Below are 18969 nucleotides of genomic sequence, written 5' to 3' on the forward strand. Positions count from 1 at the left end.
AACAACCATGTATGTCCTCAATCATTCAAGCGTTTGTAGACAAAACAGGTGTGTAATCAGACAGTGTTCACATACTGTACTGTATACCATAAACTGTAGACTTACTGTAATGCTATATTACAGCAGTCTACTTGCAATTTACATTATACAGTAAATATACTTGATAGAGACATAATGTAAAACACACACACGTACATACAGTATATGTGTGACATAGTCTTTTTCTTTATATCGCAATGACATTGTACAGTCATTTTTTGACAGACCAACAGTGTATCTGTGAATCCTGTCCAATCTCATCTAGAGTAATGCGTACATGTGTGTCATACAGATATTAAGTGCAGTCTTATGCATTTTCAATCATTGTCATCAAAATCATAGTTTATTTCTGAAAATATTGATAGAGTACAGTTATATTGACAACCTGACTAAGCATTTTGACATTCTTGTTTGCAAACAATGACACAATTTAATTAATTGATTTAGTACTAGTATTTTGAGCAAGTTACAGGCTTTTGATGGTAATCTATTGTGTTTTGTTGTTTGTACAAATTGTTTTGAGAAATGCACTTACTGGTTTGCAAATCTTAAGGTTCAAGAAATGTACTAAAGCGACTGATAAGAACTATACTAGAGGAGTGGAGTTACAGCAAACATTCTCTCTCTCTCTCTCTCTCTCTCTCTCTCTCTCTCTCTCTCTCTCTCTCTCTCTATATATATATATATATATATATATACAGGGGCGTAGTTTGTGGGGGAGATAACCCCTACAACCCCCCCCCCCCCCCACAATATTTATACCATGAAAAAAAAACCCCCGCCAATGTTCAAACCAAATCTACGCCCTTGTATATATATATATATATATATATATATATAGAGAGAGAGAGAGAGAGAGAGAGAGAGAGAGAGAGAGAGAGGGAGGGAGGGGGAGAGACAGAGCAGTATAGTCATACAAAAGAAAATAAAATGTTTAAAATGATCATGAATCAAGCTGACACATTTACATGTTTGTTTACAGGTTTATTTTGCTCTTACTTGATTTTAAAAGCCATTGGATATCCAACCCTAACCCTAACCCTAACCCTACCCTAGCCCTAGCTCTGCCTCTGACTGCCAGTCTGACTGAGATCTGCTCATGTTGAGATCAGCCGCCCTTCCCCCACAGCGCTGATCGCGCGGGCGCCCTTCCCCCACAGCACTGACTCTGATCGCGCGCGCGCCCTTCCCCACTGGGACTGACTGCAGTGACAGAGAGATGAACTAACAGACTGACAGGTATATAACGTGTAGCTTAATCAGAAGTGCTGCTCAAAAGACGACAATCTGTTGTGGCTATGCGTTTTTAAAGCACTTTTACAAGGTCTAGCAGCTTCTTCGCCCTTTAATGTGAAATACCATTAATTTATTAGTTGTGGGACACGACCTATTTTTTTACAGTCTATGGACACGACACGTGATGAAACGACAAAAACACGTGAAATCAAAATACGTAACTACGTCATTTACGCAAGTGTCGACCGTGCGTGGATGCGTTTTCCCGGGAAATGCACACGTGACAAGACGCGAAACAGACCATAGAACAGACGACAACCCTCCACCACGCAGGAAAGGTGAGATCAAGACTTGTCCTGAAAATGCATGATAAGATAACTAAATGCATTGAGAAATATGAAAGTTAATAAGATGTATGTTTATTTTATTGGTTTAATTATTTTTTTTGCTTAGAGTTTTATTTACTTATCGCTTATATTTGAGCTTGCTTCTCATTTGATGATTTGTTGCTATAAGGAAAAAAGTTTGTTGTCTACTTGTAGGTATTGACCAGTAAATATAATTTTGCTATTATTTTTTATATAATACTTCTTTAGATTCTACAAATTAACCAAAACAACCGAGTCAGTGATAGTCTACTATGTCATTGTTTTTCTCAGAAGTGTTGTCAAATAGCAAATTTTTTACATCATTATTATTTGATATATTATTTATTTTATGTAATACATTATTCAATTATAAACAAAATTCAGTGGAATGTTTTTTTATTTTTTATTTATTAATTATTTTTATATTGATTGTTTTGCCCAATGACGGTACATAGACATTTTATAGTATTTTTATTGTGTTTCAAGCTCCAAAGCAGACAAAAAGCACATTAAAAATAGTCCCTATGAATCTAGCTGGTTATTGAAAATCTCCCATATGCTGTAGCTCTTAAATCAAATATGAATATACAGTAGATTTATGTCAATTGTGGTCACAGGACACACAAGAACCAATGGTTTTTGGCATCATTGACATTGCCCTTTTTATCTAAATGCCTGTTGTAGACTGGTCACATGTGATGTCATTGAATAGAGCTCTGTGATATAATATAAAGATATACTTTAGTGTTGAACAGAAAAAACACAACACAGGTTTGGAACAACATGAGGTTAATTTGGAACAACAATTAATGTAATTGTATGTTAATTATGTATGTTTTTGGGTGAACAAATCCAGTAAGATCAACAAGATTGTTTAAATATGCTTGTTTATTTCATTCACCTTATATTTTTTATACATTTTTTCCAGTCATTGCAAGAAAGAAAGTCAGCATGCTGGGAAATAAAAGACGTAGAAAACCTCTGCAGGACGCTGAGCACCACATTGCCTGTGAAACCGACAAGCCTGGGCTTCAAGAGCAGTTCATCAGCAAATATAAAGGCAAGTATTTATGACTAAGCAGTTTAGTGATCATGTTAATCTACATAACTGAGAATTTAATGTGAGGCGAGTCATATGGTTATTAGGCCAACTAATATCCATGTTTCACAAGTTGAAAAATATTTTTTATTTTTTTTATTGTGCAGTCAAGATTCCTGAATAGAGTTCTGCAGGCATGAGCCCTAAAACAGCAACATTTAAATGTTTGCACTTCCAGTTCTATCAACCTAACGTTAATGTTTACTTGCACATTCTTAACCTGTTAGCCTTCAGCGCCACTTTTGAAAAATCCCCAGAAATAGCATACCCAACCTAAAAAAGATTCAATTAATTGACCCTTTGTCCTAAAAGCTCAAGCATGATCTCATTTGAAAGCTGACACCTGCCACTTTATTGGAAATGTAGAATGAATTATTGTCATAATGAAAAAAAAATTATGAATAGCTTCAAAGTTGTGTAAGTTATTAGAAATTTATTTTTATGAAACATCTTCATGAAAATTAAATTGAAGTTGGCCCGTCAGCACTCTAGAAATGCACTCCAGCTAAAGACACATGTCTGACCATGTTATATTTAAAATTTGAAGGTGATAAGTCTAAAACTCTGTATTTTGTTAAATGTTTTTCAAGATCATCTCAAATGACTTTATTTTGAATTGACTCTAAAATGCAAACTTGTGTTTATTGTCATCTATTAGCATCTATTCAGTCTATTGTCTCTATTGTTTTGTGGTGCAAACGAGCCCCATTCAGTGTCACTCTCTCCTGCACACATTTACACCTTTCCAGCCTGCTTATGGCCATAAATATGCTTTTCCTTTGTCTCCATTATAATGCCTAACGACTGGCTAATCATGGTGTTTCACCCCCTAATTTCTTTCATAATCTTCACTTCACATTTGAAACTGTATCAAATGCCTTTCTTAAATAAAGAAATATTTCAGTAAGCATTCCGATTTAGAAAAAAAATCATAAAAAATAACAGCTAGATGGCAGGTGCAACTAGAGAGCTAGCTAGCATGTTAGCTTAGCACACCATCAATACACGACAATTTATGAGATTAAAACCCCGTTTGTGCTCCAAACTTACTTTATAGTGCAAGTCGAGTGTTTTAAATAATCTTCTATGAGCTTATTTGGCTTCAGAAAAGAAAATCAGACAGAAAATATATGATTTGATATTATTCTGCACTATTGTAAAGTCTATACCGATTAGCATTACATTATACATATAATCTATTATTATAAAAATACCTGACATGGCTCGAAGAACACAGGTAAATCAAATATCATTGCAATCATGTTTATTGTCTTCAAAACATCTTTATCTGCATGTTATAGCGATCTCTGAAAGCTAACGTTAGCTGTGTTTATGTCAGTGATGTCCTGGAAGGTCACAGGTTATTGTTCTTCTTCGTGAGCTTCCATATTTGGAAAAAACTGTGCATAGAGCGCCCTCATTCTGCTGTATGGATTGAAAACACAGTACATCAGAGTATCCAGCGCTCTTTATGTATACACCGACGCATTTGGATATAAATTCAATAAATATTATTCCTGTCTATAGAAATATGATGTAAACCTATGATAATATATCAATATTTCTCCAAATCTGCACATTTTTGAGCCAAAAGCCCTGAGGAACGTTGTTTTGTCACGCGTTCTCAAGACAACAGCACCGGAGTTTTTTTCTGAATGGAGCAGCTGACGCTCATAATTCATATTAAAGGTATCGACTCATTTTTTCATTACATAAATCCTGACACAAATTAAGACATAACTGTCACTATAAGTTTCTCAGAATACAATAGTGGTCAAATACTGAAACGTGAGACTTATATATTTTTAATGATGTATAGTTTGTCAAGGTAATAACATTAAATCTGATAGTAACTTTGAACTATTTTAAAAAAAAAACGCTTCAGAGCGTCCTCGCTCTGGTGAAGGTTAACAGGTTAACTCGATTGCATAATAAGCAGACAGTTCTTGTGGTCATGTAAATGCAGACTAAGGTCATCATAAACGGCTTAAGCCAATCGACACAGATAGATTTTTACCCCTTATTCCAAATTTGCATGTAAACACCTGCATTCTGTGGCTTATTGAAGTGAGCATGTGTGATGTGTGACAGGAAAGTTTACATACTGTGGATTTAAGCACATCCAGACAGAGCGAGTGTTTTCTTGACCCAAGAAACTCTTAAAATGTGTTCTCATCTCATGCAGAAGGGGTACAGTCAAAATACTGCATCCGATACTGCATGAGAGGAGAATATGTAAGTTTTCCGCTAAAATTCTGGAATACACTTGGCTTTATTTAAAGGACAAGTTCGGTATTTTACACTTAAAGCCCTGTTTACAGATCGTATCTGATGAAATAGAACGGTTAAGATTAAAATTTGGACACATGCTCCTGTCCCAAGAATTTTTGGCCCCAAGAAAATAAACCTAAAATTCTCGGGACAGCAGCATGTGTCTTTTAAACTTAACCGTTCTATTTCGTCAGAAACGATCGGAAAACAGGGCTTTAAGTGTAAAATACAGAACTTGACCTTTAACATCACAACTGACATGACATATGGAATACACAGTCAGATACACGAATGTTTAGGTTTTGAGATAATTTACCTGATTTACTTATAAAGTCTTGTGGTTTATGTGGTTATTGGTTTGCATGTAAACCAGGACAGTGCTGCCCTACAAAGGCAAAAGACCTTAACTCGTGTGTGGAACTGAGAAAAATTACTTTAAAGATTTTTAGTTGTCCCGCCAAATTTACATTAATTATAGGTAGGACACTGGAAATCTTGCAATTAGATGTTTTAGTAATGAAAATGATTTACATAAAAAAATCTTGAGCGCAACCTTGACTTTTGACCACTATTTTAAAGTTACTGTACTCTGCCTTTGTATTGTCAGCAACAAGTGAGATGTCATCCAAAAGGCAGTAACTTCCACATTATCAATATTTGGTTGCTGATCACCATTAACAAAATAATTATAGTAACAGCTGTATAAAATCTAGTGATCATGGCATTTAATTTGTATGATTTACAATTACTTATAACCATCTACTTATTACTATCCTGTAGGGGTGTAACGGTACGCAAAAATCACGGTTCGGTACGTACCTCGGTTTTAAAGTCACGGTTCGGTTCATTTTCGGTACAGTAAGGGAAAGAAATGCAAAACATTAAACTGCTGGTTGTTTACTATAAACTTTTTTTTAACAATTTGTTTACACTTTTTTTAAACACACTTTTTAATAAAATATAACGTTAGGCTAATAAATAAAAAAGATATAAAATAAAAAAAGAATAAGAAATAAAATACTGCTGCAAAGTTCTCCACTAATAAAATACTCTCAAACCAATATTGTCCGTGACACTAGCTAGCAAGAGGCTGGGCTAAAGCGAGCATGCCGTGTATGTGGTGATCTTTATTTATGCGATATTTATGTCCGAGCCCGACCCGAGAGTTAAAATCCAAATTTTTTTTCTCATACTAATGACACATGTACGTTTGTTTGTGTGGAAAGCCCGCTTTTAACAGAAAGGCATTCGGAAATGTCCACAGATGAGCGCGTCAGCGCTCTTAACGCAGGCGCGCTTGCACGTGTTTCGTTGTCACAGCAACATAAACAAATGTCCGCACACAGGAAGACAGATGTTATGGTAATTTTTACATGTATTTGAATCACAAAAACGATTAATCAGATTTAATCAGTGCAACGCGGAGACTTCCGACACTTAATATGTTCGTGTGGAAACTCGCAATGGATGTATGTTCTGCACACAAAACTAGCCTAATTTACGTGACAGATTGCATTCGGTGCACATGTGCACCGTACCGAAAGTCCTGTACCGAAACGGTCCGGTACGAATACATGTACCGTTACACCCCTACTATCCTGTGCTTTGGTTGCATTCTGATGGCATTATTAATACATTAGACATGACAAAATACCTCCATTGTGGTAAAGAGTATGGTATCGAGTGACATAAGACTTGCTAAGCGCATTCAAAATGATAAAACAGATCGTTGCGCACATTCGACCCGGGGACTGGTTTATAGCGGTGGATCTAAAAGACGCATACACTTCAACATTGAGAACCCCTTTATCACAGGAGGTTCCCGAGATTTGTGTTCGAAGGTGTCGCGCTCCTTGTATGTTCATGAAAATTACGAATGCCATTTCCCCTTTGGGACTCAGTGGGGAGTGCGTTCTGGACTACCTCGACGACTAATGCATTTATAGCACAACCTTCTGTGTTCTGCGTCTTTTCAGTGTGTGGTGGTTTCAGCTGTCTGCCCTGTTATTGTGGTGGTGCACTTCGCTCGTCCCGCGGATTTATTCCAGACGCTGTGATTGTAGGTATAACTCGCGTAACAGCTGGTCTGATGTTGTATGCACCAGCACTTGTTGCTTCATTATATTATCACTCCCTGTGACATAGGCTATTAGTCCAGCGTTGGCTCGACGGTGTTCAGGGCGGTGCTAAAGGCGTCTGTGCAGTTTTGGCTCTCTGCCAGCTAGATGCATGAATGTTTTAACCAGGTCCGGTACCCGATCTGGGTGAGGCGGGGCTTTAGTTCTTTGTTGTATTCATCTGCTACGGCATGTGTAATTTTTCTGTCATATCCTTCGCGATCGATATCGCACGTTTGTCAATGGAGTGGGTTTAGACCGTACTAAATGTTCTGACCGCGTTTGTGCAGGACTAAGCTCTGGGGACATCAGAAACTACAGGGACTGATGGAAGCTGTACCAAGTGCACAGGCTACACTGTAATACAATTTTAATGGACAGTAAAACAAAGGCAGAACACCGTACAATCTGATAGGTGGCATTATTTGATAGAACACCGGCACAGTATCTTCATATTGACGGGCGGCTACACAAAGGCAGAGTACCGTAACTCAATTTGAGCGTTGCAAAACAAAGCCAAAGAGCGGTAACTGGAGTTACGGTGTTCTGCCTTGGTTTCTCGTGGGCTTTTTGAAATTACTGTTAAGACAACCCATTCTTTTTTTTGAAAAAACAATATAATTGACTCAAGATACTTATCCACATGATAAAGGAGGTCTCGATTGTGCCAAAAATAACGAATTTTCGACCACAATTTAAGTCACAGTCCTTTGCCTTTGCACGGCAGAATGGATTATTTCAATAAGGTGTTTTTTGTTTGTTGTTTTTTATCAGCGTATCGGTGTGCAAGTAAACATCACGTTTATTCTACAACATAAAATACATCAGTAATGCTCTCTTGTGTGTTTTTAAAAAAAAGCCTTTACTTGTCTTGTAAAAGACAGTTGCTAACAAGCGTCTAAATGGGAGACAAGTTGTCTGGGACATTAAACACCATCAACTGAACAGATAAACTCATCTAGTCACTTTTACAGCCTCGTTGTGTTTATAATCGCACTCTTGCAAACTATTCTATACAGGTAGATTAAAGGATGTACACGGCACACAATCAGTCAACATGCATTATAAGAATGCAAAAACATTATATATATTACAAAGGGAGATGGATCTTAAAGCTTTAGAGTTCCTGTAGGCACATTTATCAACAACAACAAAAAAACCCTCTATACTTTTATCTAAACTATAGAAGCCAAATAAAACATCCATATACCACAAAGAAAACTATCCGAAAGAGATGCAAATAATAAACAAACATAATTGTTTTTTAAATTAATGCAACACAGACACATTCTAGATGAGTTGTTGAACCTTCATCATAAGGAAGTTGAAGTTTTGCAACTGTGGTGTAGTTTATAGACTAACTTTAGCTTATTTTCTGCAAATCCTATAAGGTTTTTGTGGAGGGAACCAGGGGAGGTGAACTACCCGGTTGGTCTGCAAAAATACGTCATCACTTCAGCACTCTGTTCTAAACAATATATAGCCATGATAATATTGATTGTCTAAAAAAAATTGAGTACATTTTAACTGTATACTTTTAAGACTTAAAAGTATAATGTAAAGTAAAAAAAGCAAAGCATGCTTCGAGATTAGCCTGGCTATTGACTATTTTCCTTCAGTAATTTCCCTTTTACATCATATAATGTACATAATATGGTTGAGAACTTTTAGTAATAATCAAAATAATAGTTGACATTAAAGAAACTGAAGCTATTTCTCCTCTTTAGGTCGTGGAGTTTTCACCGCTGGAGCTTTCTTCAGAGGTGATTTTGTTCTTGAATACAGAGGTGAACTTCTGAGTTCACAGGAGAGTCTTGACCGAACTGAACACTACACTGAAGCTGAGAACACGTTCCTGTTTGATTTTCAGTGGCATGGCAAAAATTGGTGGTGAGTATAGAACTGTTGGATTGATGTAGTAGGGATGCTAAAATATCTGGAACTGTAAAATACTTAGTTCATGCCTGTAGTTCTGTTCGCTTGGTTCGTTTGGTCCGTGTACGCTTAATGTTCAGATTGGCATTTCTATCGTCAAACATGTTATGCTTGACCAGTCTGTCCTTTTAGGGTCACATCTTCCTGTTTTTGGTTGTTTACATGTCTCTGGTCCATGTTACGTTAATATTTCATTCGAACTGCACCAGAGTTCGTTTGGAAGCCAACTGAGACACATTTTTTCAGCGTCTCGGTCAGTTTGTTTGGTGGCACCAGGGTTCAGATTAGGGCTGAACGATACATCGAATTTTCATCGTCATCGCGATATGAACTCCGGCGATGAACACATCGCAACAGACAGCCTGACACGATGAATAATGCCTGGTTCAGATTAGCACTAACTTACACGTTTTTGACTCCTAAAATCTTGTCGTGGACAAGAAACATGTCAGACTACACGTTGCTTTCCGACCAGTCATCGCGTGCCGTCACACACACACACATTCACTCGCAAACATTCACTCGCACGCACAGACACACAAACACACACACTCACTGTCCCTCGCTCACTCGCTCGCTCACTCACGCACGCACACACACACACATACGCTCACACGCTCACTGGCGTGCACACACACTCACTATTGCACTCACTCACGTCTCGCCTCGCTCACATATTCAACCCGTCGTGGAGGACCGTTAAAGAATTAAACATGCTATAGTCTTTCTGTCGTGAAGCATCGCAGACGCGACGTAGGTTGTCGCCCACTTTGACACACTATACGAGATGAAACGATCAAATCTTGCGTCCCGACGCCCGTTGTCGTTATTACGAATCACCACGACACCCATACGTCAAACGGATCGTGCCAAAATCGCGCTAAAATCGTGTATTCTGAACCAGGCAGGTAATAAACGTTTGACCTATCACGCAAAGAACCTATTAAAGCACTAAGACATGGGAACAGTATAGTTAACAATCACATTTATCGCAAGTCATATCGTTATCGCAATATTAAACAATGTTATCGCACATCGCAGCTTTTCCTCATATCGTGCAGCCCTAGTTCAGATGGCAGCGTTCACACTTATTCAAATGAACAGCACTAACGGTCTAAACAAACATGCCAGGTGTGAACACACCCTAATACTTAAAATTCACCATGAACTGACACGAAGAGTACTGAGTGCAGTTTCCTTGAGTCATCAATATTTGTTTTTCCTGTATTCGCAAAAGAGAACAAAATGGTAAATTTTAGATGCGTTTATCTGAGAACTGAGAGGATGCTGCAGTGAACTATCATATAGATCAGTGGTTCTCAGATAGCCTGACTACGTCAGACTTCCTACTTCCGCTAATTTCATTTCGCTCCTGTAGTCAGTCTGAGATAGCGGCCTATCTTTCAGTTTTCCACCGGCCTTCGGACTGCCGGACCAATCAACGAACAGAGTGTGGGCTGAGAGCCGTGACGTAGACGCTAAGCGCCGAGTTTTACATTGTAGGTTAGAGAAATCGAAAACCGAAACGAGACACGGGATGCAATTCGCTCTGTTATAGAGAACCAGTGCCGCCGCTCCCACCACGCGCTGTGCGTAGGGAACCAAGAGCTGAAGGGGCACCAAAAAAATAGTGTTTCCGGGAGTCTCCCGCATATTGATAGCGGCTCACTGACGCCCGCGAATTAGTTAAAATTTCCGGAATCTAGAGCGATCGCGCCCGCGAGACAGAGACTGTGCTCCAAACCGCGTTGCGCGTGCACGGCAGAGAGGGAGAGCGAGCAAGAGACCGCGCGCGTGTGCCTCATGAAGCTTCTCGGGGTAGAGCGCATCATAAAGGAATTATGCTTAGGGCACCGAAATGGCTAGCAGCGGCACTGGCTGAGTTTAAAAGATATCCTAAATTTGAGAGTTGGCTACAAATATTTTCTTGTTTCACTCTGTCAAAAATAAGTTTAGAGGCCGTGATTGTACCGTGGATGCGTAGATTAACGACGCATAATCTGCAAAAGTCGTTTACAGCCATGTTCACTCCGGTATTTCGCTCGCATCATCATGTGTTTACAGCAGGTTTACAGTGGAAGTTCGATCATAGATTTGAGTTCGATGCATGATGTCTGTGGTTCGATGTGGCTGTACAGGCGCATAACATACGTCCTAACTAAACTTATCTGATTGGCTTACGGGTAACCAATGATTTTAAACTTCAGACAAGTGCCCCCTAGCGAGAGAGAAAACACTTCTCTATTATGCCATTCCAGACTCTGTCTACGAAGCAAAGTGAAGTAGCAGAGTCTGGTATTACCAGGCTAGTTCTCAGACCCTCCTCTCTGCACATTCTGTATGTCTCCTTCACCTGACATACTCAGTTGAGTTAATAGAGCCGTGTTCTGATGATGACTGATCATCTGAATAAGGTGAATTTAAACACGAGTACTTGTATTAAAACACATACAACATATACAGAGCGGTGGGTTTCCAGGACTGGAGCTCAGAACCAGTTATAAAAATGTGTATAATACATATATATATAAAAATGTCTAGCATACTAAGATTACAAGTCTTGAGTGGAAATGTTATGTCTTTGTAGCATGGATGCATCTAAAGAAGACACGTCCTTGGGAAGACTTGTCAACGATGAGACCAGAATTCCTACTTGCAAAATGAGAACCGTTGAAGTGAGCAGAAAACCTCACCTTTGTCTCTTTGCTGTACGAGACATTCTACCAGGGGAGGAAATCACTTACAATTATGGAGACTCAGATTGGCCATGGCGAATCAAGGTACTATCAAGAAAATGCTAAAGAGATTGATCAGTAATCAGTAAATTCATGATAATCTTTTACTCTCATTCTGATTAGTTACCATGTGATTGTGGTCTCATATTTCTCAAGCCTTTAAATCAAGCATCAGCAGAATCCACTGATAAAAAGCCAGCCAGCAGTTTGGGCCCGCAGAAATCGGTAAGTCCACTTCAAAACCTCTGTATCATTATATTATTATTATATCATTATATTATTGACTCTTTTAGCATAGAGTTGTGTGTGAAAGGAATGATGGATAAATTGTAGGACAGCTAGAGGAATGAATGTGAACAAAGTTTTTCTGTCCTTTACAAATATCCTGAATTTGATATACACTGCTTTCTTTTCTGATATCCAGCCCCATTGTGCAGCTTCTGATTCCTCTCCTGAATTGGACATGGTGAACAGCAATGGTCCACATGAGCAGTCAGTCAAAGCAAGAACATCAAGGAATAAAATGGTAACCATGTCATACATGAAGCAACTATCTACTGATGTTTACTGCCAGCTAGTTAAAAGTGCAGTAAGTGATTTCTGAGAAACACTGTTGATATTTGAAATCGACACTCAAACACACTCCTCCCTTCATTGCTCTGCCCCCAAAATAATGAACGCGCAACACAGGCAGCCACTGACTGCTCAGGTGTTCAACTAGAAAAGATCTTTATCACTGGGAAACCATAGGATGCATTTACAGGTTTGGTTTTAGTTGATTGTAGGTGCATATCCACTTCATCCAGCACACGTGTGTAATAGTAGTCGGAAGTTCGGATCATTTTACTGACTCGGATATTTGAATCTCGTTCATCAAAATGAACAAATAATTTTTCGAGTCATTTCGTTCATTTCAGCAGAATGTATTTAAAATGTAAAATGTTAGCCAAATTCCCCAAACACATCAAATGTTGATTGCATTTAGAATAAGAAAAAAATTGCAAAAGGATAAATTATGAGAAACAGAAACAATTAATTAATCTGGGTCTTCAGGGTATGCTGTCTGTTAGTTTACCTCACCTTCCGAAGCCGTTCGTTCTGGACTCCAGGACACTGGAGTTACACCTCTACTCTTTACCAGAAGTGCAGTGGGATTTTAATGACCACAGAGAGTCAGGACCTCGGTTTAACGTCTCATCCGAAGGATGCTATGGAGTAAAATGTAGCGCCTTGCTACCAACCTCTGCTAGTTAAAGGAGTAGTTAACTTCAGGATTAAAAAGTTCCTGATAATTTACTCACCCTCACATCATCCAAGATGTTCATGTCTTTCTTTCTTTAATGGAATATAAATAACTGTTTTTGAGGAAAACATTCCAGGAGAAGAGGAGATTTTTCTCCATATAGTGACTTCAATGGGGTCCAACAGTTTCAGGTCCAAATGTGAGTTTCAATGCAGCGATAAGAATAAGAAAAGTAATTCCTTACTCCTGAGGAATAAGAGTCTTATCTAGACAAACTAGCCGCCATAACAAAATAAACATTTATATACTTTTAAACCACAAATGCTCGTCTTGCACTAGCTCTGCGATGCGCCACACATTACTTCATCAGGTTGAAAGGTCATGCGTGTTCCAGTTCAAAAAGGTAGGATAGGCCGAAAAACTCTCCTCCATCTTCAAAATCGTCTGAAATGGCGTTTGTCTTAGTCTTTGCACGTTCTCTTTGTAAACACTAGGTTGGTACTTTCGCCTGCCTTCCGCGTGACCTTTTATCGTGATTACGTAATGTGTGGGGCATCAGAGCTAGTGCAAGACGGGCATTTGTGGTATATAAATGTTTATTTTGTTATAAAATGGCAAATGGTTTGTCTAGATAAGTCTCTTATTCCTCGGCTGGATCGTGTTGAGACTTTGAAGCTGCACTGAAACTCACATCTGGACCTTTGACCCGGTGGACCATTGAAGTCCATTATATGGAGAAAAATCCTGGAATGTTTTCCTCAAAAAACTTAATTTCTTTTCCACTAAAGAAAGACATGGACATCTTGGATGGTGTGAGGGTGAGTAAATTATCAGGAAATTTTAATTCTGAAGTGAACTAATCCTTTAACTAGTTATTGGTTTACAGTTTTAATGTATGAACCAATGTAACTATTAACGTGACTATTGTCACAATTTGTATGTAAAGTTTGTATAAATGTTTGTTTTTTAAGAGTTTTATTATCTTATTAATGATCTTTGCTTTGAAATGTGCAAAACATGTTTCTTTGTTTTTTTTGTTCACCCCTACAGTGTTTTTTCTTATCTTATATGGCTGCTACAGTTTTCAATATTGTTAATGTACATGTTATTCTTGTTTAAGCTAAATAGCTCTTTATATATCTGCAGAAGCGGTTTCAATCAAGACAGTCATCCTCAGTCGCATCCACATCTGATGCACCCTCTTCATCGGCACCCTGTGCTTTGTCCACTTGTATAGTGGCCTCATCTACCTCATGCCATCCTGCCCTGTCCTCATCACCGTCACCACCTCCTGCTCCACCCACGTCACCATCATCCTCGCCTGCGCAGCCCTCATCGCCTTCTCCTGCGCCACCCACGTCACCATCATCCTCGCCTGTGCAGCCCTCATCGCCTTCTCCTGCGCCACCCACGTCACCATCATCCTCGCCTGCGCAGCCCTCACCGCCTTCTCCTGCGCCACCCACGTCACCATCATCCTCGCCTGCGCAGCCCTCATCGCCTTATGCGCCACCCACGTCACCAACAGCCTCGCCTGCGCAGCCCTCATCGCCTTCTCCTGCGCCACCCACGTCACCAACAGCCTCGCCTGCGCAGCCCTCATCGCCTTCTCCTGCGCCACCCACGTCACCAACAGCCTCGCCTGCACAGCCCTCATCGCCTTCTCCTGCGCCACCCACGTCACCAACAGCCTCGCCTGCGCAGCCCTCATCGCCTTCTCCTGCACTGCCTTCATCATCCTCATCCTCGCCTGCTCCCCCCGTATCTTCACCTTGTGCTGCATCAACACCTGTGGTTCACTCATCACAGGTGTCTGGGACACTCTCATTAAGGGAGGTGGGTAGATTCATTTGCTGAATTATTGGGATGGTCGGGGTGTATTGCACTGGTAGAACTAACAATAGATTATATGAAATTGTATATTATTTATATTTGTTTGTATTTCTCCTTTTTCCAGATATCCTCTTTAAGGCCATCAAGAAAAAGACAGGTAATTATGACTTTGCTATCTGCAATATGATGAAATGTAATGTTACAGGAACCACTGTCATGAGTAAGTGTTAAATTCTCTCATTCAGTGTTCAGGAAGTGCCGACTGTGAAACAGATTACAGCGATGTCACAGACTACAGCGATGTTGACTACATACCAAAAATCAGCTCAGATGAATCGGATGGTAGTTCTTCTGGACATGACATGGTCAAAAGTGCTTTGATACATCCAACATCTCCCAACGAGGCAGGTAGTTCATCTGATCAATCTATGACAGTACCATCACCAAAAAAGATGAAATGCCAATCTAAAGAGACAAACACCTTATCTGGTGATAAAACTTTTATTCAGTCAATGCCATCACCAAAGCAGGAACGCAAGACATACAACAAGAAGCAGTATTGCCTTTATTGCTCTAAGCCATATTCAAAAATGGCAAGACACCTTGAATTTGTCCATCGCAACGAAGTGGGGGTTGTAAAGGCAGTAGCATTTCCAAAACATTCCAAAGAAAGACGAGTCCAGTTAAACCTCCTTAGAAAAAGGGGCAACTTTGCCCACAACACAGATGTGGTGAGACAAGGACATGGGGAGATGATTGCCTGCTACCGTCCAAAATATAGACAAAGAGCCAAAGAATTCATTCATTGCATTTACTGCCAAGGGCTTTATAACAAGCGTAGCCTTTGGAAACATATCAAAAACTGTCCCCTGAAACCTAAAGATGATGATGCCAAGGGCAGGAAAAGAGTTCGATCTCTGTGTGCTCTAAACACACCAGTCGGCTTAGAAGTGAGCAAAGGGTTCAAGAAAATACTGTCCTTTATGAACTATGATGAAGTTTCGCGTGTAGTTCATACTGACAGATGCATCATGCAGCTGGGGGAGCACATGTTCAACAGGATGGGGTCTGATGTGAGCAAACATGACTACATCAGACAGAAGATGAGAGAAGTAGGCAGACTTCTTCTTGAAGCAAGGAAGATTACCCCACTGAGAACAATGGTAGACTTCTTCATACCAGCAAACTTCAAACATGTCATAGCAGCTGTTAAAGTTGTGTCTGGCTACGATGAAGAGAAAAACACCTACCGCATTCCTTCTTTAGCTCTCAAACTTGGGCATTCTTTAAACAAGATCTCTAGTATTGTTGAGAGCAATGCCATGATGTATGGAGATCATGAGCGTGCTGAGTGTGCCCGAGACTTCAGGAAAATACACCAGGCAAGGTGGAATGAGTACATTTCTGCTGGTGCTATAACTACATTGAAAGAAGCCAAGTGGAACACACCACAAATCATTCCTTTCACTCAGGATGTCAGAGTCCTGCACACACATCTTGAAAAGAAACACAATGGGCTCCTAAGTAAGCTCAGATCTTGCCCTTCTGCTGACAGCTACACTGCTCTAGCCAAGGTCACGCTGTCCCAGGTCATCCTGTTCAACCGAAGGAGAGAAGGTGAAGTATCCCGGATGCTTTTGTCAGCTTTTAAAAGCAGGGACACTTCTGAGCTACACGAAGACATTGCCATCTGTCTGTCTGAGTTTGAGAGGAAGCTGTGTCTCCACTTCACAAGAGTTGAGATCCGTGGTAAACGAGGGAGAAAGGTTCCTGTGCTTCTCAAGCCTTCCATGGTTTCTGCCATGGAGCTGCTCGTTGAAACGCGTGAGCTTTGTGGTGTTCCAGCAGAGAATCCCTTTATGTTTGGCAGATGTGGAGCATTGTCTGCCTACAGAGGAGGAGAGTGCATCAACAAAGCTGCTTGCGAATGTGGCATAAAGAACCCTGAAGCACTGTCATCAACTAGGCTCAGGAAACACATAGCAACCATGTCTAAAATTCTTAATCTTGATGAGAATGAAGCAGACCAACTGGCTGATTTCCTTGGTCACGATATCAGAATCCACAGACAGTATTACCGGTTACCAGAGGGAACACTGCAGCTGGCAAAAATGAGTAAAGTCCTAATGGCCATGGAGAAAGGAACACTGTCTGACTACAAAGGAAAGAAACTTGATGACATTGAAATCGACCCAAATGGTTGAGTATACTTGGACTGTCTGTGTGTATTTGTGCTGTACATATTTGCTAAATTATGTATATAATTATGTCACAGATGCTAAGTATAAGCAATAAAGTGTTATTTTTTTTGTCAATTAGAGCAACTTGAGGCCCAAGGTGATTCCATGTCAAGTGATGAGGAGGATTGCAGTGACCTATCTCAGACAACAGCACCAGCAGAGACTGATCAACCTGTTCAATCTGATCAATCTGTTTCACAGGAGGATCAATGTAAGAAAAATCTCTACATTGCACAAACAACAATAATCAAATAAATATGAATTAGCTCCATGCAGCAATATCCAGCCAAAAGAAAAAAATCTACACATTAAGACACAGTCTTGATTTGGTCTTTACTTACCGATTTAGTTGTAATGAGAATTTACTTTTTAATTATTTCATAGGTTCTTCAAACGCTCCAAAAAAGAAATGGGAGGACAGTGAGGTAAAAGCAGTAGAGAGACACATGATGAAGTTCATCAAGACATGCAAAGTTCCTGGTAAGCAAGACTGTGAAAGATGCATTCACGCAGAGCCAGAAGCTTTGAAGCAGCGAACATGGACTGGTGTGAAAAATTATGTGCGGAACAGGATCACGACTCTTAAAAGAAAGGGTGGTTTGTAGGGAGGCACAAACACCAACACTTTGCACATTATGCTTTTTTTGTAAGAAATAGAGCTAAAGTGTAGAAATATTTTGAGGATAGAATGAAACCGAATTAGAAGTGAAAAGTTGGAGTATAAGAAGGCTAATGAAGGAGAGGATAGTAAGATAGTTAATTTTCATTATTCAGTTTTTTTTGTTCAGTTACAATGAAGTTGGATGAAACGTCATGTTAAACTTTGTGATATTTCTGTCATAGAGGGATGGGAGAATGTAAAGATGATAAAACAACTGGGAAGAGTGATTAGGTGTGTTGGACATCGGCTGCTGGATGAAAAGAGGGAGGAGTGAAGGTAAAGAGAATAAAAAGGGTAGGAGTGAAGGTAAAGAGGATGGAAAGAGGGAGGAGGGAAGGTAAAGAGGATGGAAAGAGGGAGGAGTGAAGGTAAAGAGGATGGAAAGAGGGAGGAGTGAAGGTAAAGAGGATGAAAAGAGGGAGGAGGGAAGGTAAAAAGGATGGAAAGAGGGAGGAGTGAAGGTAAAGAGGATGAAAAGAGGGAGGAGTGAAGGTAAAGATGATGAAAAGAGGGAGAGGGAAGGTAAAGAGACTGGAAAGAGGGAGGAGGGAAGGTAAAGAGGATGGAAAGAGGGAGGAGGGAAGGTAAAGGATGGAAAGAGGGAGGAGGGAAGGTAAAGAGGATGGAAAGGGAGGAGTGAAGGTAAAGAGGATGAAAAGAGGGAGGAGTGAAGGTAAAGAGGATGAAAAGAGGGAGGAGTGAAGGTAAAGAGGATGGAAAGAGGGAGGAGTGAAGGTAAAGAGGATGGAAAGAGGGAGGAGGGAAGGTAAAGAGGATGGAAAGAGGGAGGAGGGAAGGTAAAGAGGATGGAAAGGGAGGAGTGAAGGTAAAGAGGATGAAAAGAGGGAGGAGTGAAGGTAAAGAGGATGAAAAGAGGGAGGAGGGAAGGTAAAGAGGATGAAAAGAGGGAGGAGTGAAGGTAAAGAGGATGGAAAGAGGGAGGAGGGAAGGTAAAGATGATGGAAAGAGGGAGGAGGGAAGGTAAAGAGGATGGAAAGAGGGAGGAGGGAAGGTAAAGAGGATGAAAAGAGGGAGGAGTGAAGGTAAAGAGGATGAAAAGAGGGAGGAGGGAAGGTAAAGAGGATGGAAAGAGGGAGGAGGGAAGGTAAAGATGATGGAGGAGGGAAGGTAAAGAGGATGGAAAGAGGGAGGAGTGAAGGTAAAGAGGATGGAAAGAGGGAGGAGGGAAGGT

At 40.1% G+C, this 18969-nt stretch overlaps 1 protein-coding gene across 4 annotated transcripts; it reads left to right on the forward strand.

The window, feature by feature from the left end:
• Positions 1-1251: 1251 nt before the first annotated feature.
• LOC307011254 (uncharacterized protein) lies at positions 1252-18180 on the forward strand. 4 transcript variants are annotated; one of them, XM_079636699.1, is made up of 11 exons: positions 1252-1613; positions 2572-2703; positions 8858-9020; positions 11653-11845; positions 11924-12025; positions 12225-12326; positions 14193-14879; positions 15001-15033; positions 15122-17075; positions 17196-17327; positions 17501-18180. In XM_079636699.1, exons 1-11 carry the CDS (start codon positions 1460-1462, stop codon positions 17719-17721), a joined length of 3873 nt encoding a protein of 1290 aa, XP_079492825.1. In that variant the 5' UTR covers positions 1252-1459; the 3' UTR covers positions 17722-18180. The 4 variants fall into 4 exon arrangements, with proteins under 4 accessions (XP_079492825.1, XP_079492826.1, XP_079492827.1 ...); XM_079636700.1 differs by having other exon boundaries at positions 11957-12025; positions 14190-14879; positions 17501-18179; XM_079636698.1 differs by having other exon boundaries at positions 1441-1613; positions 14190-14879.
• The last annotated feature ends 789 nt before the right edge of the window (positions 18181-18969 follow it).

This window comes from Phoxinus phoxinus, assembly GCF_949152265.1.
Source record: "Phoxinus phoxinus genome assembly, chromosome: 15".
NCBI lineage: Eukaryota > Metazoa > Chordata > Actinopteri > Cypriniformes > Leuciscidae > Phoxinus > Phoxinus phoxinus.

Bases quoted from the DNA above. Each gene is read 5' to 3' on its own strand.
- LOC307011254 (XM_079636698.1), top strand. From the start codon at position 1,460: ATGAAACGACAAAAACACGTGAAATCAAAATACGTAACTACGTCATTT. The intron at 14,880-15,000 runs GTGGGTAGATTC...TCCTTTTTCCAG, and splicing joins GGACACTCTCATTAAGGGAG to ATATCCTCTTTAAGGCCATC. The intron at 17,328-17,500 runs GTAAGAAAAATC...ATTATTTCATAG, and splicing joins TGTTTCACAGGAGGATCAAT to GTTCTTCAAACGCTCCAAAA.